General features: G+C 44.0%; 1 protein-coding gene across 1 annotated transcript in view; it reads right to left on the reverse strand.

Annotated features, from left to right (window-relative positions):
* The window catches only part of ABCB9 (ATP binding cassette subfamily B member 9), a 117,058-nt gene that overhangs the window by 50,382 nt on the left and 51,996 nt on the right, over nt 1-14,680 (reverse strand). The window contains exons 6-7 of the mRNA XM_069214964.1: nt 7,725-7,922; nt 1,135-1,263 (exon numbers count right to left, since the gene is read on the reverse strand). Of these exons, the coding sequence (XP_069071065.1) occupies nt 1,135-1,263; nt 7,725-7,922 (327 nt within the window). The remainder of the gene's footprint in view (nt 1-1,134; nt 1,264-7,724; nt 7,923-14,680) is intronic.

Consider the following 14,680-nt stretch of genomic DNA (forward strand, 5'->3'; position numbering starts at 1 on the left):
AATTGGGAATAAAGGTATGTTTTCACACCATCCGTCTCTCCCTCACTCCCCATCCGCCAACTCAGATGTGGAGGTCGGACGGCCACAGTTGGCTGGAGTCCGGCTGTCAGCCACTATTTCTTATGGAGCTGACGACTTAGGTGGTGTTATTTGGTGGAGTCAGCGAGACTAATGTTGTCTTTCGCCTATGGGACCACCAACATCTAAATCTGGTGGGTGGACCACCAAGGCGGCAGATGGGTTTTCAGTCAGAAAACCCACAGAAGGACCGTTTCTGCCAAGATCTAACTCAGGAGCTAAGTTTGTTTAAGTGCTACCTTGTGATGGCTTAATAATTTCTCAAATCTTTGTCAATTGATCTGTTAATCATTAAAGGCACGTTCTACACGGTAAACTTCCACAGACCAGGCTTTGCATTGGAGTGTGAAGGTGACCTGTGCAGAGCAGTACTTACTGCCTCGCAGTGTCTGTGCTGGACTGTGTTACTCTTGCTTATCTTTTTAATATGGTTGGGACGGTTAAGTAACTGACTGATTTTAACACAGGACAATTACAAACTGATTTACGTTTATGAACGTGTTTGGCAGGCAGGTATGCCAAGATGAAACTTTGGTCATTAGAAATTCCAAATGCTGGCATTTACAAAAGTGCATGTGTTAATCCGTGGTACTGCTGATATGCGATTGCTTCTTCTGTTTCTTTACACTTGTTTATTGTTAAAAACTGAAGAAAAAAAACTAAAAACTGATGAAGATTCCAACATTGTGGGTCTCTTGTTCCTCTGATAACACTGGTAAAAGTTGAGGTCTGCTTATTGGTAGCGGTTTGTAGAGTTAAAATGTCACCAGTGAAGTTGTGCACAACTTCATCTGTGGCAGAAAAATCTCAACAAAATGATTTTTTGCTTTAGAATTTTCCTTTTTTTCTTAAAGAGAATTATTTTCTTTCGTTATGTTTTTCTCCATTGAAACCTACTTTTGTTGTTTTTCACTCATTTAAAAAAAAAAGTTTCCTAAATAGTGAAATCCCCCAATTTCGCACTCCCGTATATTTTCCACCCCCAGAGTCACCCTTCCAAATCAAATAGAGACTGACAGCCACCAGACAATATTGCTGTGAAGAACCTGGACTTACCTGCATGCAGTCCCCCAACAAAAAGATGTAAATGATGAAAGAAACCAGATTCCCGCTGGTGATTTGACCAGATATCACAAGATGTGATCCATAGTACAAGATACTGAACTGCAGAACCAGCTGAGTGAACTGAAACAAAAGAAGAGTCTTGTTTATCTGGATACACTCAGTATCTACAGTCACCCCAGGTAGGATCATACTAAAATAGTCTAAAATATTTATTAATATTGATCTCATATTTTTCAGCTTAATGCCATATTTTTTAAACAATATTGTTTGCCAAAAAGTAAGAGGGTCAAATGGGTGAAAAAGAAGAAGACAATAGGAAAACAGGGAAACATTCAGAAAAGAAAAACCAACAGAACCTAGGATCTACTGAAGAGATATAACACAAAAAACGAAAGAATTGCAAACAAATAAAAAATAAATGGGACTCATACCAAGATATGGAAATGTGGATCAGAGGAGGGACCTCACAGGATTTGAGCCGTGTAATGAAAGTCCCACCAGCCGTCCCCTCTATCCTCTCTCCCATTAAGACAGCAGGATATTCCAATGGACCCGATGACAGGGCCTTAAGCGATTCTGCCACGGGTTCACCAATTGCTAGTGGTGACATTGCCAAACACAATGTCAGACCAGTTGCCCAATTTATGCTGATGAGACCATCAAAGATGTCAGCTGTACGTCTCCTGTGAAAGACCCCACAATAAACTGTGATGATCATCCAACAAAAGCCCTGCAAATACTCCTGAAAATCTCCCAGCATAATGCAGGCCCTGGAGAAATACCTCCACTTTAGAGGTGCATTTCGAGAATCCAGCTTTCTTGGTGCAGGGGTAAAGGGGACTTGCCAACATAGAGCCCAGTGTCCCAATGGGGCTTCATCATAGCTGTGGAAGTGGTCTGGGAAGAAAATACCTAAGGCAGGAATGTTAAAATAGGGTGGAGCATCCTCTGTTGGTGTAACAAATTAAGGAGAGGATAAAAAAGCACCCTGTGGAATTCGCTGCTGTTTTTTATATCTCTTGTTGAAAAAGCATGTGCTTTGTGGTACTGAATAAACCAGCCTTGTGCAGCTTGGGACTTAAATATGCCAATAATCTCATGATTTCGATAGATTTTTGTAGATGAGCCTATAGTCAGAGTCTGTAATCACCCTTACTGGGAGAGGAAGTGACCAAGCCAGATATTTTGGACTGTGTGCATTAGGACAAATAAGTAGCTTTATTTTATTGCACAGATGGTGTGGTCCTTTCAAACCTTCTACATGTAATGGTGTAGCAAGATCATGTCAGGGCTAAATTGGAAATTCTCACCTGGATTCAGGAGGCGGCAATAAACAAATGTAAACAGAAGTCAGGAAGCGGCCATTTTGATCTCATGAATGAAACAGTGCAGTACAGAGCAGTTGGCCCAGGGGAGATTAGTTGCGCGAGTCACCTGGTGGTTAAAGTTAGCGACAAGTGTACTACTTTTAGCTGTAATTGGTTTTGCTGTTGTCCAGCCTCTGAGAGGAAACTACACTGCCCCTGGTAGCCTATTTTTCGTCAACACAGGTGTGGAAGTAGACATAGAGGTAACGGTGCACCACATCACAGGAGGTTAGATTTCAATCACATTCATGCACATAGGCCTGTCACTGCACAAAGGCCTATCTCATGCTGCTCCATGGCCTACTCTTCTGCTGCTAACTACCATGTGCCTCTTCCACAGTGTCTGCTGATCATGGATCTACGCGCCTATCCCTTGAACCTAACCTACGGCTTAAAACACTCTTCAGAAAGCAACTGCTCATCCACATGTAGCCCTCTGGATGAGGAACTCAGCTGGAAGTTCTTAGTGCCTTATCTGTGTTCCCTCCCTCCTTCCTCTGTCTGCCTCTCCTCCTCATCCCCTCATCTGCACAGTGCATAACGTTTTGTAACTAGGTTTGTGCTACATCCATTTTCCGTACTTACCCTTTTTGACAGGTGTGTTTTATTGCTGAGCCAAAAGGCTTCGGGCTTGGGCAAACATTATTTTGGATCCAAAAGAACATTGGGGGGGAGAAGTTGGGAGATGATCCAATCCTGATTCCAAATGCAACTACGTTAAGCAAGAAACCCTAAAGTCGATAACTACTTATTTAAGAGCTAACTTGTGGTTCATGGGGGATGCCCTAACCTCTGTCTCTGCAGAGAATCTGTGTCTAGAGTTTGCTTGATTGATATCAGCCCGCATCAGTAGTTTGACTTTCTATCAGTGTGCAATCTGTAAGGTGAGGTTGAAAGAACTCATTAACATGAAGACTTTGATCCCATATGTTCCCTACTCAGGGATTTTATACAGAACTCGATGAGAGTGGACTTTCCAGCATCACTTGCCACCATGCCAATTGTTTCAAAGAATGCAGTTGCGACACTTTATGAGATCAATACTCTGACAAAGCTGCATGCTAATTTGCCGGTCAATCAGAAACCTACTGTTCCTATATCACTCAGTTCCTTATCAAAGATTTTCAGGCCTTGCTTTCGGTCTTGGACGACAACTAGGACTGCAAAGCTCTTTTGTTTCTAGCATGGCCCTGGACAGAGCCAGCACTGTCTCTCTTGCACTTGTCTCTGGAGTGTCGGCATTCGATTGCTATTCCTGGGCAGCAGATTGTTCGCACATGGTTACGCTTTTGAAGGTGGCCTTACTCAGACAGACACTTTATTGTCGATGGTTGAGGATCTTGTGAAACAAGCAGCTGAAGATAAGAATTTGGCTATTTGTTATAAGCCCTTCAGAGCTGCTGCACAGCCTTGGCATCGACCTTCATCCCACTGACTATCCCTGTGGCCTGTCTTTTATAAACAAGTCTGCCTTTCCTCCCACAGGCAGAGGATCTGTTTTTGTGTGTAGGTTTTTATTGGCATTTGTACAATAATCATAAACAAAAATGGCATGCTGACAGATCATTGCAGGATATCGTGCCGAATTACACGAACAGTTGGGATCCCTCTTCCATATCCCAAAGACTCAATCTCTTTTCCATGTGTATTATCAAACAGCATACATTGTGTCATACATAGTACTGAGGGCAGGATAAAGGTACCTTCTCCATAGCATTTCTAACTCTTTAAGTTGTCACTGGTTGCCCCTACAGTTGATTAACCTTTGATCCCTTACCCTATTTTTCGATTCAGCTCAAGGGGGTAGGGCATCTGGGGGGGGTCCAGCAGTTCAGACAGCATTGCCTCTCAAGCTTGCAAATTGTCTGCAAGTTTGTTGTCCCTACATGTTTTGCACATATGACATTCCTCTGCATTTGCCTGTTCAACTATATGTCTCAGCCATTCTGCATTCTTTGGAACTACTGGGGGCATCCAGCAATTCTGGTCTTGGCCAGCGTGAAACCCAGTATATGGAACTTCTTACTGTTTTTTTTCCACAGGGATCCAACCCAAACATTGTCCCACTTCTCTGGGCATGGACCAACCAGTGGTCACAGGCAGAGGGTGTGGTTGTAGAGTAAGCATACTTTTAAGGGAGGACATAATTATTCACCACGTAGCCCTCCTGACTATAGGAGTATGGGCAAGTGGAAAACCTATCTTATTCATGGTATGTAGTCTCCAGTCATCCATCGAAGTCTGGTTTGGGGATGCAACAATGCAGTGGCCGCTGGATGTGTTCAGAAAAGTATATTCTATTGAGATGTCAAGCACACCACCCCGTCCAGTGGGGCTGCAACATGTTACAACTGCAATGTCTCAGACAGAGCACTCAGGATTTACAGTAGAAATGTACCACTCTCCTGCCTCCAGAAGGAGTTTAATTCATCTTGCTTTTAGTCATAAACGTTTCATACAATTCTGCCCTATGACTGACATGAAGGATATGAATAGATTGTTTTTAAAATCCATTCTCTTCAGGTGTGAGACCATTCAGGGAATCATCCTTGCAATATCCATGATTTTTTGGTGTCTACAGACAGGCAAGGCACTAACATTAACACACCACCAAAGCATTCTGTGCTTCATAGTTCTGACAGGATACTCTCAGTTCAGGATATGCCCCTTCTCCCTGGAATCACCATGGTTATGGGCCTCTTCGTTTATATTGCTAACACAGAGAGAGTTCTCCTCCACCTCTGTCTTTATTTAATGCCTGCAGTCCCTCCCCATTGGACTGTTCTGGCCATGCAGATGGTGTGTGATCCTAATTCTTCCAAAAATGCACTAATGATTTGTTCAACCCTGCCTCAAAAAAGGGTTTTCATTCTCCTCTTGAAGCACTGACTGTTCAGAACCAACTGCACCCCCTATTTTCAGGGGTGGTGAGTGTAGGTCCAGCAGTAGCTTCAGAAGCGTGAGTAGCTTTGGTTCCAGGGGAACATGGCTTCATCCATTTTGATGGGGATGTCATCTGTTACGCCCCTGGATGATGGCCAATTAATCCTGGTGTCTGCGCCCATCCCCAGGGACCTGAAGTGGTGTCAGATGAAGAGGACATTCCCACAGGTAGATCTGGATTCCTAGAGCCCTTAGTTTCGATACGCAACACTAGCATGAAAAGATGATGGTGAGCTTGAGTGCCTAAAAAGCACAAGGTTTCTGGTATTCTTTGGAGGCAGCCAGGCACTCCAGCTAGTAACAAGTCATGGCCTTCTTCAACAACCTCCTGTTCTACTTGGATACCCTGAGGTCCACAGCTGTAGTCATCAGGCGAGAAAACTGTGTTGTCAGAACATAAATCAACCCTCATGAAGCCTGAAGCGTCTCACCGCCTGGGCATCCTAGAACAAAGTGATGAGTACATTACATTGCACCTGTGGGAGCAATTCTACGGTGTTATACTGGATGGAATGTCAATGTGTAGGCCTACAGGGCTTCTGTTTGCATTACAAGGGTCTTGACAATGATCAAGAGGGAGGGCCGGCTCAAGCTGTTTGCGCTTCCTGGTATCCAGCAGATGCAGTAGCCCCTGGTGGGGTTTTTCGGTCCTAACCCATTCTAAGGTTCAGACTAATTGCTTGGATGCAGAACAGTTTGGTCTGCGTAGATAGAGGCTACCTTCAAAGGTTTCTCTGGCTGCCCAATACTCAATGTGGTCATCCACTCTAAGATCTTCTGCCCACTACTGGGGTTCCTTCTGCTTCTACTGTTGTGTAAAAGATCCCTTGCCTCTTTTACAATGACCATAGGGTTCCAAACTTTTTAAGGGGGCCTTCATGTTGGGCTCATAGATTCCTTTCTCTGGGATGAGATGGCATCCATCACCGCATACCATGAACTTGATGACTGGGTCAGTAGATCTGTATCTGTATACTTTTAGCTAACAAAGTCTACATTCATGTCTTTGGTCACTTCTGGGGTTTTCCACTAATGCTCAGGCCCTTATAACTTACTCCATTTGTAAAGGAATTATCTTTGAATGTTTTGTCTATTAGAATGAACTTCTGTGTTGTTCTCACCTCTGCATGCATGTTAGGAGACCAATGGGATCTAGTGCGTGGTTCAGTATCTACAGTTTGTTTCAAGCGTTGACATGAATTAAGCTATTGCCGTTCCCTTCCTCTGCCTGGTCCCTTCATCAGATTATCGGTAAGGTTACATGTCCTAGAATTGGGGATGGCAGCAAAGGTGCATTTTCTGTGACACTCCATATGCCTCCTTTGTTCCTTGTCATCAGGTTAAGAGAGACCTAAAACCTCTAGCAGGTGGATGCGTCTCCTCAGTCACTCTTGGCTGTGATTTAGGTTTGTCGCCTCAAGGGAGTGACTGCTTCTTAGGCTGAATCTAGAGGAGCGTCTATGGTAGATATTTAGTGGTAGTTATTTGTGTTACACCAATGCTCTTGTCTAAAACAAGTTTGATGCTCCTCTTTTGATGTTGCATTTCTCTGTTCATCAGTCTTGTAAGTCTTGAGTTTTGACACATTAATGTCTCTATATGAAGAGCATTTAGGCCCATATTTATACTTTTTTATCGCCACATTTGCATCATTTATTGACGCAAAAAAAAGCACCAACTTACAAAATACAATTGTATTTTGTACGTTTGCGCCGCTTTTGCATCAAAAAGCAGCGCACATGTGGCGCTAAAAAAGTATAAATATGGGCCTTAGTGTATCTGTGTTTAATTGTCAAATTAATTTGCAGTGCATTTTAAGACTTTCTACCATAAGCATTTTGCAGCATAGAGGGACCTTAAATTCCCTGGATTAGATCCCCTGGCATCATTATATCCTGCTCCTCTTAAAACCCATGAAACCCACATAAACCAACTAAATCTAAGTCACAAACTTTCAAGACATAGCAGACCTCAAAACAAAAAACTGTTTTTCACAACTGTCGTGAAAAACTATTGTCATTTAAAAATAGAAAGTTTGCCGTCAATAAAATACAGCTCAAGCCAACACCAAGCAGGCAGTACAATAACATATTTATTTATATAAAACACAGAACAAAAATGGTGCAGTTATTTAAGGATACTGTGACAACTAACCATACCATCTTGGCCAAGCTAAGATACTGGAATCACAAATAGCACTGATGTCTTACACTGTGTGTACTACAGTTTATGTTCCAGTAATTTGTAAAAGCAAGAGCACAAGTTACTTACACTGGCAGACCATGTAAAGAAAGTTGCAGCTGTGGCCTCCTTTTTGCACAAAATGTGCACCTGCTGCAGTTTTTCCTTGTAGAGTTGCGACTCTGTCTCCTCGTTGGCGAAACTCCGCACAGTCTTCATTGCTGAAAGTACTTCCACTGCAATATTGTTGGCTTTTGCATGGGCATCCTGAACGCCTTCGGCAAGTTTCTAAAATAAACGTAATAATAATAATATTGATTATAAAAATGAAAAATAGTAGTAATAATAATAATATAAGAAGAAAAAGAAGCTTCTGGAAAGAGGATGCAGATTTTGTCCATACCTGAGCAACAAGATGGAAGAGATGATCCAATTGGGCTTCATTTAGGGTATGGAGCACAGCCCGCTGTCCATCATGGTCGCAGGGGTAATTTCCTCTTTGACCATGGCTGGACTACTGCCTACCATAGTTAGGTATCTTCAGCGGCCCTGCCAAGACCTCTGGGCCTACCAGAGAGCCATTGCCACGGCAGCTCTTCAGAAAGCACTGAGAGTTTGCTAAGTGGCTGCCATGTTTCATGTTGCTGCTCAGCAAATTTTTTTGTATTGTGTTTTTCAAAGACAAATCCTCAAAGTAAGAGTTTTAGTTTGAATAACAAAAAAACAACAAAAAATGATTATGAAATCCTGGGATATTTCTCCTAGTCTGTGGGGTCATTTTTTGTTTTTTCTGTTCTAGAACGCCAGAGTTTTCCTTGAGGTCCCAAAGTCAAAGCAAGTACATCAGACTGTCTACTCTTAAACAGGGCAGGTGTTCTGATGCACCTAGATTGGCAGTCCCAATCCTGTCAGGCTGTCAGTGTAGGGTTTCCGCTGGCAGACTAGCAGGGGCACAGCTTGAAAGCCTGATGGAATTCCAGACTCCAAACAGAGTGGGAGGACCGTCTGGCGGGCAGTCTGTCAACTCCAAATCTGGCCTTTTGACTCCATTGATCAACTTCTTTTTGGTAGTCATTTTACAGCACTCTGGTCAAGGAGCAAGTGTGAATCAATTCCCTTTACTCTGACATGAAAATATCTCCCTGGCTTCTTTTGTGTGTGTCTGAACTCTGGATTTATATTTAGACCTACTATTTCTCATACCAAAATGAGTCCCAATTTTTTAATATCATAAGCTATCTTCAGTCTCAATCCTTTAAGAACATTATAATTGTTATTAGTAATGTGATAACAATTAATAACCTAAATATTATTTGTCTTGGTATTACTAAATTATTTCGTTGTTTATTAAAACATCATTAAAGATAACACTGACAATAAAAGAAATAGCAACAATGAAAGAAATATTACTATTACTAATTCTAATAATATTGGGAATGTACAAGTTGGTTCATAATAACACTATTAATAATATTAATGTTACTATTCATTATAAAACACCACGCCAAATAATATTAATAATCATATTATTGATTATTATTATTATTGTTATTGGTATTATTATTATTATTATTAGTATTACTATTAATAATAATAATAATAATAATAATAATAATAATGTTAACATGGTTATCATTATTGTTAGAAGTTGTACAGTCAGACAAAGATATTAACATTCTTGAAAGTTACTCTACCCATTAAGACAGCTGCATCCCAATGTGGGGGGAAAAGAAGGCCACTTTTAGAGTTCACTGCTAATCTAAATTGAAAGGAGAGTCCACTAATGGAATTTTCTCCGTAATTCTATTTGTGATCATTTAAATTCCACCTGTGGATTTTCCTCTAGTTTGAGCACTTCCTGCAGGAATTTACAGATTTTAAATACAAACAAACTTTTACCAGACCCTGTGGCCCGCATTACGAGAGGCCTGGATAATTACGACATGTGGGGTCATTGCTGTTACTGCAAGTATTGCAATAATGAGCTTTGTGATAAATACTGGCAGGGCAAACCTGCTGATATTTATCGGCGAAAAAATGCTTGTTATTGATAGGAACATGCAGATTTTGGTGCAGTAAGTAACACAATCTGTGTGTTACTCCCCCAAAACTAGTAATCGGGTGGTATTTGATAAATTTCAATGCAACGGAGTCAGGTGAGATAAATATCACGCTACTTACAGGGCTGCTCGTGATGACCGCCTTTGTCTCCTGTCCTAGTATACTCATCACCAAGCTAACCAATGCTTCTCTCAGTAAAAAGGCAGCCTTAAGAAATACAAATTGTGTGGACAGTATCCCTTTCCAACTACAGATAATACTGCCACTCCCACACTTAGATATGGTGCTCAAATTCCTAGTTATGAAGCAACTCTTTTCAAAAGTTATGTTGTGTGTATTTTTATAGGACACTATCACCTGTGAGGGTATCTTAGTGCTTTGGCAGGTGTGTGTTGCAGCCTCTGGGGGCCTTACTCGAATAGCCAGGCCTTCAGCTTCTTGTAGAATTCAAGAATGGAGGAGGAGTCTCTAATGAGGAGGGAAAGGACATCCACACTTTAGGAGTGCTTAACAAGAATGAACGACCTCCTGATCTGCTGTTATGACAGCGTGGGATGTGTGCATGTGAGAGTTTGTCTGACCGGATGTGCCTGGTGGGTTGGTGGAACTTCACATGGCTTTTTAGGTAGGCTGGGTCTGTGTTGTGTCATCCTAGTGTGTGTGGGTGAAGAGCTTGAATTGTGTTGGTTTATGTTTTGGGAACCAGTGGAGTTCCTTCAAGTGGGGTGTGACGGGAGACTGACGTAGAAGGTTGAGGACCAGTGTGGTTGCTGCTTTCTGAACATCTGAAGTCTTTTTGTGAGTTGGTTGGGTATTCACGCACAAGAGGTGTTACTTTAGTCCAGTCTGCTGGTGATGGGGGTTTGGGTGATGGTTTTCTGGCTGTTGTTGGGTAGCAACTTGAATATCTTTTTCAGCATCCTCAAGGTGTGGAAGAAGGACGTGGCGACTGCGTCGACCAATGCAGACATGTCGATCATGATTGTGAATTTGAAGATGGAGGTGGAAGGTGGCAGTACTGCAGGTGCAACTTTTATCAAAGTTGTATTGGGGACGTTTTATTGAGGAAGGAGGGGTTGGCATGATGCACGACTTTATGTAAACTGTAGGTATGGGTTACACAGAAACCCGTGCTAGTAGGATGCAGGTATTTATTTCCCTGAAATGTTCTATCGAGTGACGAGAGCGGATGAGTGGAAATGGAGTGGCAATGAGTAGTGTATTTTTCAACAGTGAATGAGAACCTTGTAGACAGGTAGGAACATGTTGTACGCGCCTCCTCGTGACCTTTCTACCCGTGCACACCTGATCGTGGAACGAGAGCACACGTGGGCCCTTATGAGGGAAGGCAGAAACTATAATGTGACCTTGAATCTCATCTGGTCTCGAGCTACAGATAGTAAAATATACATGCCCTATGCGTCGATTATCACTTGTGTCTGTAGATGGCACCAAAGTAGAATTCATCTTCCGTGGAAATAAAGTAAAAAATGTTTTTCGAAAAAAGAAAGGCAGAGGATTTGTTTTTGATGTTCCACAACTCTAAAGTTCGGACCGTGTATGGTCCAATGGCGCCTTTGGGGGCGAAAAAATAAATGAGCAGCCGTCTCACACTTCATGAAAAGGGTAACAGAAACAATGACTGGCAAGCACTGACAAAGCCAATAGCTCTCGCCTATGCGAAAGCTATTGGCTTTGCCAATGTGTTTTAGCCATGTTGTACAGGACACCAGTGTGGCTGCTGTTCAGCATGGCTAAACGTTACTGGCGTGGAGTGAGGTGGGGTAGTTTCGAGTAGATTGGAGTGGGGTAGCTTGAAGTAGGGTAGATTGGGGTGGAATGAGGTATGTGAGGTATACTGGACTGGGGTAGACTGTAGTGGACTAGAGTGAGGTAGACAGGGGTGAAGTAGAGTGAGGTATACTGGGCTGGGTGGACTGGGGTATATGGGAGTGAGGGAGTGGGGTAGATTGGCATAGTAGACTGGAGTGGGGTAGATTGATTGGAGAGGATTGGGGTAGACTTGAGTGGAGTTGGGTAGACTGGAGTGGAGTAGATTGAGTGGAATGAAGTGGGTACAATGGGGTAGGTTAGACTGGAGTGCAGTATATTGGGGTAGATTGAAGTGGAGTGGGGTAGATTGGGGAAGAGTGCAGTGGGTTGAATTAGGGTGGATTAGAGTGAAGTGGATGGGAGTGGGGTGGATTGGATTGGGGTAGACTGAAGGGGAGTGGGGCAGATTGGGATGGAGTGTAGTGGGGTAGATTGGGTGAAGTGGACTGTGCTAGATTGGGGTAGAGTTGAGTAGAATGGGGCAGATTGGTAAAGAGTGGAGTGGGGTAGCTTGAAGTGGAGTGCAGTGGGATAAGGGTGGAGTTGGGTAAAGCGGGTGGATTAGAGTAGATTGGAGTGGACTGGGGCAGACTGGAATGGGGTAGGTTAGGGTAGACTGGAGTGGGAAAGATTTGAGTGCGGCTGTTTGCAGTGGGGTAGATTGGAGTGAAGTGGAATAGAGTAGAATGGAGTGGGGTAGGGTAGAGTGGTACTGGGTAAGTTGGAGTGGGGTGCAGTGAGTTGGTGTGGGGTGGATTGGGATGGGGTTGATTGGATTGGGGTGAAGCAGAGTGGGGTAGATTGGAGTGGACTGGATTGGGGTAGATTGGTGCGGATTGGTCTATATTCGAGTGGCGTGTGGTAGATTGGGGTAGAGTGGGAGGGGTAGATTGGAGTGAAGTAGGGTAGATTGTATCACAGTGGGGTGGATTGAGGTAGATTGATGTGCGCTAGATTGTAGTGGGGTAGACTGGGGTAAAGTGAAGCAGATTGTGGTAGATAGGGGTAGACTTGAAGTGGAGTGTGGTAGATTAGGGTGGGGTAGATTGGAGTGTGGTGGGGTGGCTTCGGGTGGATGGAGGTAAATTGGTTTACATTGGAGTAGATTGAAGTGGAATTGGGTAGATTAGAATAGATTGAGTGGAGTACAGTTGAATGAAGTAGACTGGAGTGGGGAAGACTGGAGTAGATTGGAGTGGGGTAAGCATTGTGGAATGGAGGGGCGTGGAGTGGCGTAGAGTGGCGTGTTGTGCCATTGAGTGAAAGTCATCGAATGGAGTGGCGTGGCATAGAGTGAAAGAACACAGAGTGGAATGAAGTGGAGTGTTTGTAGAGTTGATTGCTGTAAAGTGGAGTGCTATAGTATTGAGAATACATGGTGTGGTAGTGCACCGACATTACAGACATTACAGACAACCAGGGGCGTTGTCCCCCCGCCAGCAGCAGAAGCTGCAGAACTTTCACAACGAGGGGATAATAAACTATGTTCATTAGCCCCTCGTTGTGAAAGGGGCGGGGCATCTGAGATGAGGCACAGTGGGAGTGCTTGGCACTCCCCCTCACTGTGCATGTATGTTTTGCCAGCCGTCTCTGGCCGGCCAAACACACATGCGCAGTAGGCTCTCTCCAGCCCAGCAACACAGGGAGAGCCTGCACAGGCTCCCAGTCTGCCTGGGAGCGCCCTGGTGGGTGCTCCCAGCCAATCCTGACACTGCTCTGAGCAGCGTCAGGATTGGCCGCAGGGCAGGCTGGGAGACTGTGCCTGCCTGCAGTCAGCAGATGAGAGGAGCGGAGCGGGGCGCAGCAGCGAAAAGGTAAGTGTTCATTTTCATTTATTTTGTTTTTATTTTATTACATTTTAGACCCCCCTCCTGTCTATGCTCCCCGCACGCCTCCCGCTCCTTATGAGCGAAGCGAGGCGCAACTGCAGACAACACTTTTTCAGTTGAAAAGACTATTATATTTGCACGACATACAGCTTTACTGCACACAAATGATGATGTGTGGAAATGCCATCACCTAACGTATTGATGTGTTTTGATAATATTCAAATATTTTTTTCCACCACACTTCAGAATCACTAAAACTGTGCTTCATTTGTACTTATGTAATTCTGATATATTCTGAAATGTCAGCAGAGTTCATTTTTGTTGTCTGCTAGAAAAAAAACCATCATACAAACTCTCCTCTCACATGGCTACTCAGCAGGGTTGTCGCATAAATATTCTCACTTTGAAGTCAGAGAAAAAAGTAAACATTAAGCTTCCTCTGAAGACAGAGCCTGACATTTCACCTTTATCTTTGAATGCACAGCAAATGTGACAAGATAAGAACAAGATTTAAAGGAATGTTTTCATAAAACGAGTACTCGGAAGGATACAGTTAATAAGATTTGCTTCTTAGAGGGACAAACTCAAGCTGGACAGCCTAAAGCAAATAAAGCCAGTAAATAAAAAGCAAGAAACTGAAAGTTACAAACCATAAAGCCAATAGTAAGCAAAGGGTGAAATGCATTCCCAGGGAAGTTTCCGAATGGCCACAAGAAGTCGGAAGCAAACCAGGCAGCCGTGGTGTCTGGTAGGATTCAACCAAAAAAGATTACAAATAAAACAGACGGGGTGGAGCTTGCTTGGCTGCAAGATGGCCACACCTTAGCGGAGCTCCGCCGGCCACCTTAAAATCCGTGCATCAATCCTGCGGTCGTACTGAATTACGACCCCTGATAACACAAGTTGCTGCCGGATGGTGTGTCCGGGGACCGGTAATCCCAGCCAGCCGGCGCTGTTGAGGGGCTCCTGGGATACGGGGCCTGGTGTGAGTCTGGGGCGGCCCGGATGTCAGTGCGACGTGAGAGGCGGCCCCGGCTGGTAGTGCCCGTAGCTGGGGGACTACAGAGCGATTGGTGGGATCGGAGGGACTTCACCTCGGCATGCGCGAGTGGAGGTGAAGACGACCGGGTGACGACAGCCGGAGAGGTCCGGGAAGTGAGCCAGCCAAAGGGAGCTTGAAGTAGGCCTGTTTGGCCTGCCGTGGGGCTGCAGCGGGCCGCGACGTGCGGCAATGCAGGGGAAGAAAATAACGGGTGTTGTGCAAGTGCACTGCTTTGTGGTCTGAAAAGAGCTCTCCTGAATTGTGCAGCGATACGGCCGGCG

The sequence above is a fragment of the Pleurodeles waltl genome, chromosome 11, assembly GCF_031143425.1.
Source record: "Pleurodeles waltl isolate 20211129_DDA chromosome 11, aPleWal1.hap1.20221129, whole genome shotgun sequence".
Lineage (NCBI taxonomy): Eukaryota > Metazoa > Chordata > Amphibia > Caudata > Salamandridae > Pleurodeles > Pleurodeles waltl.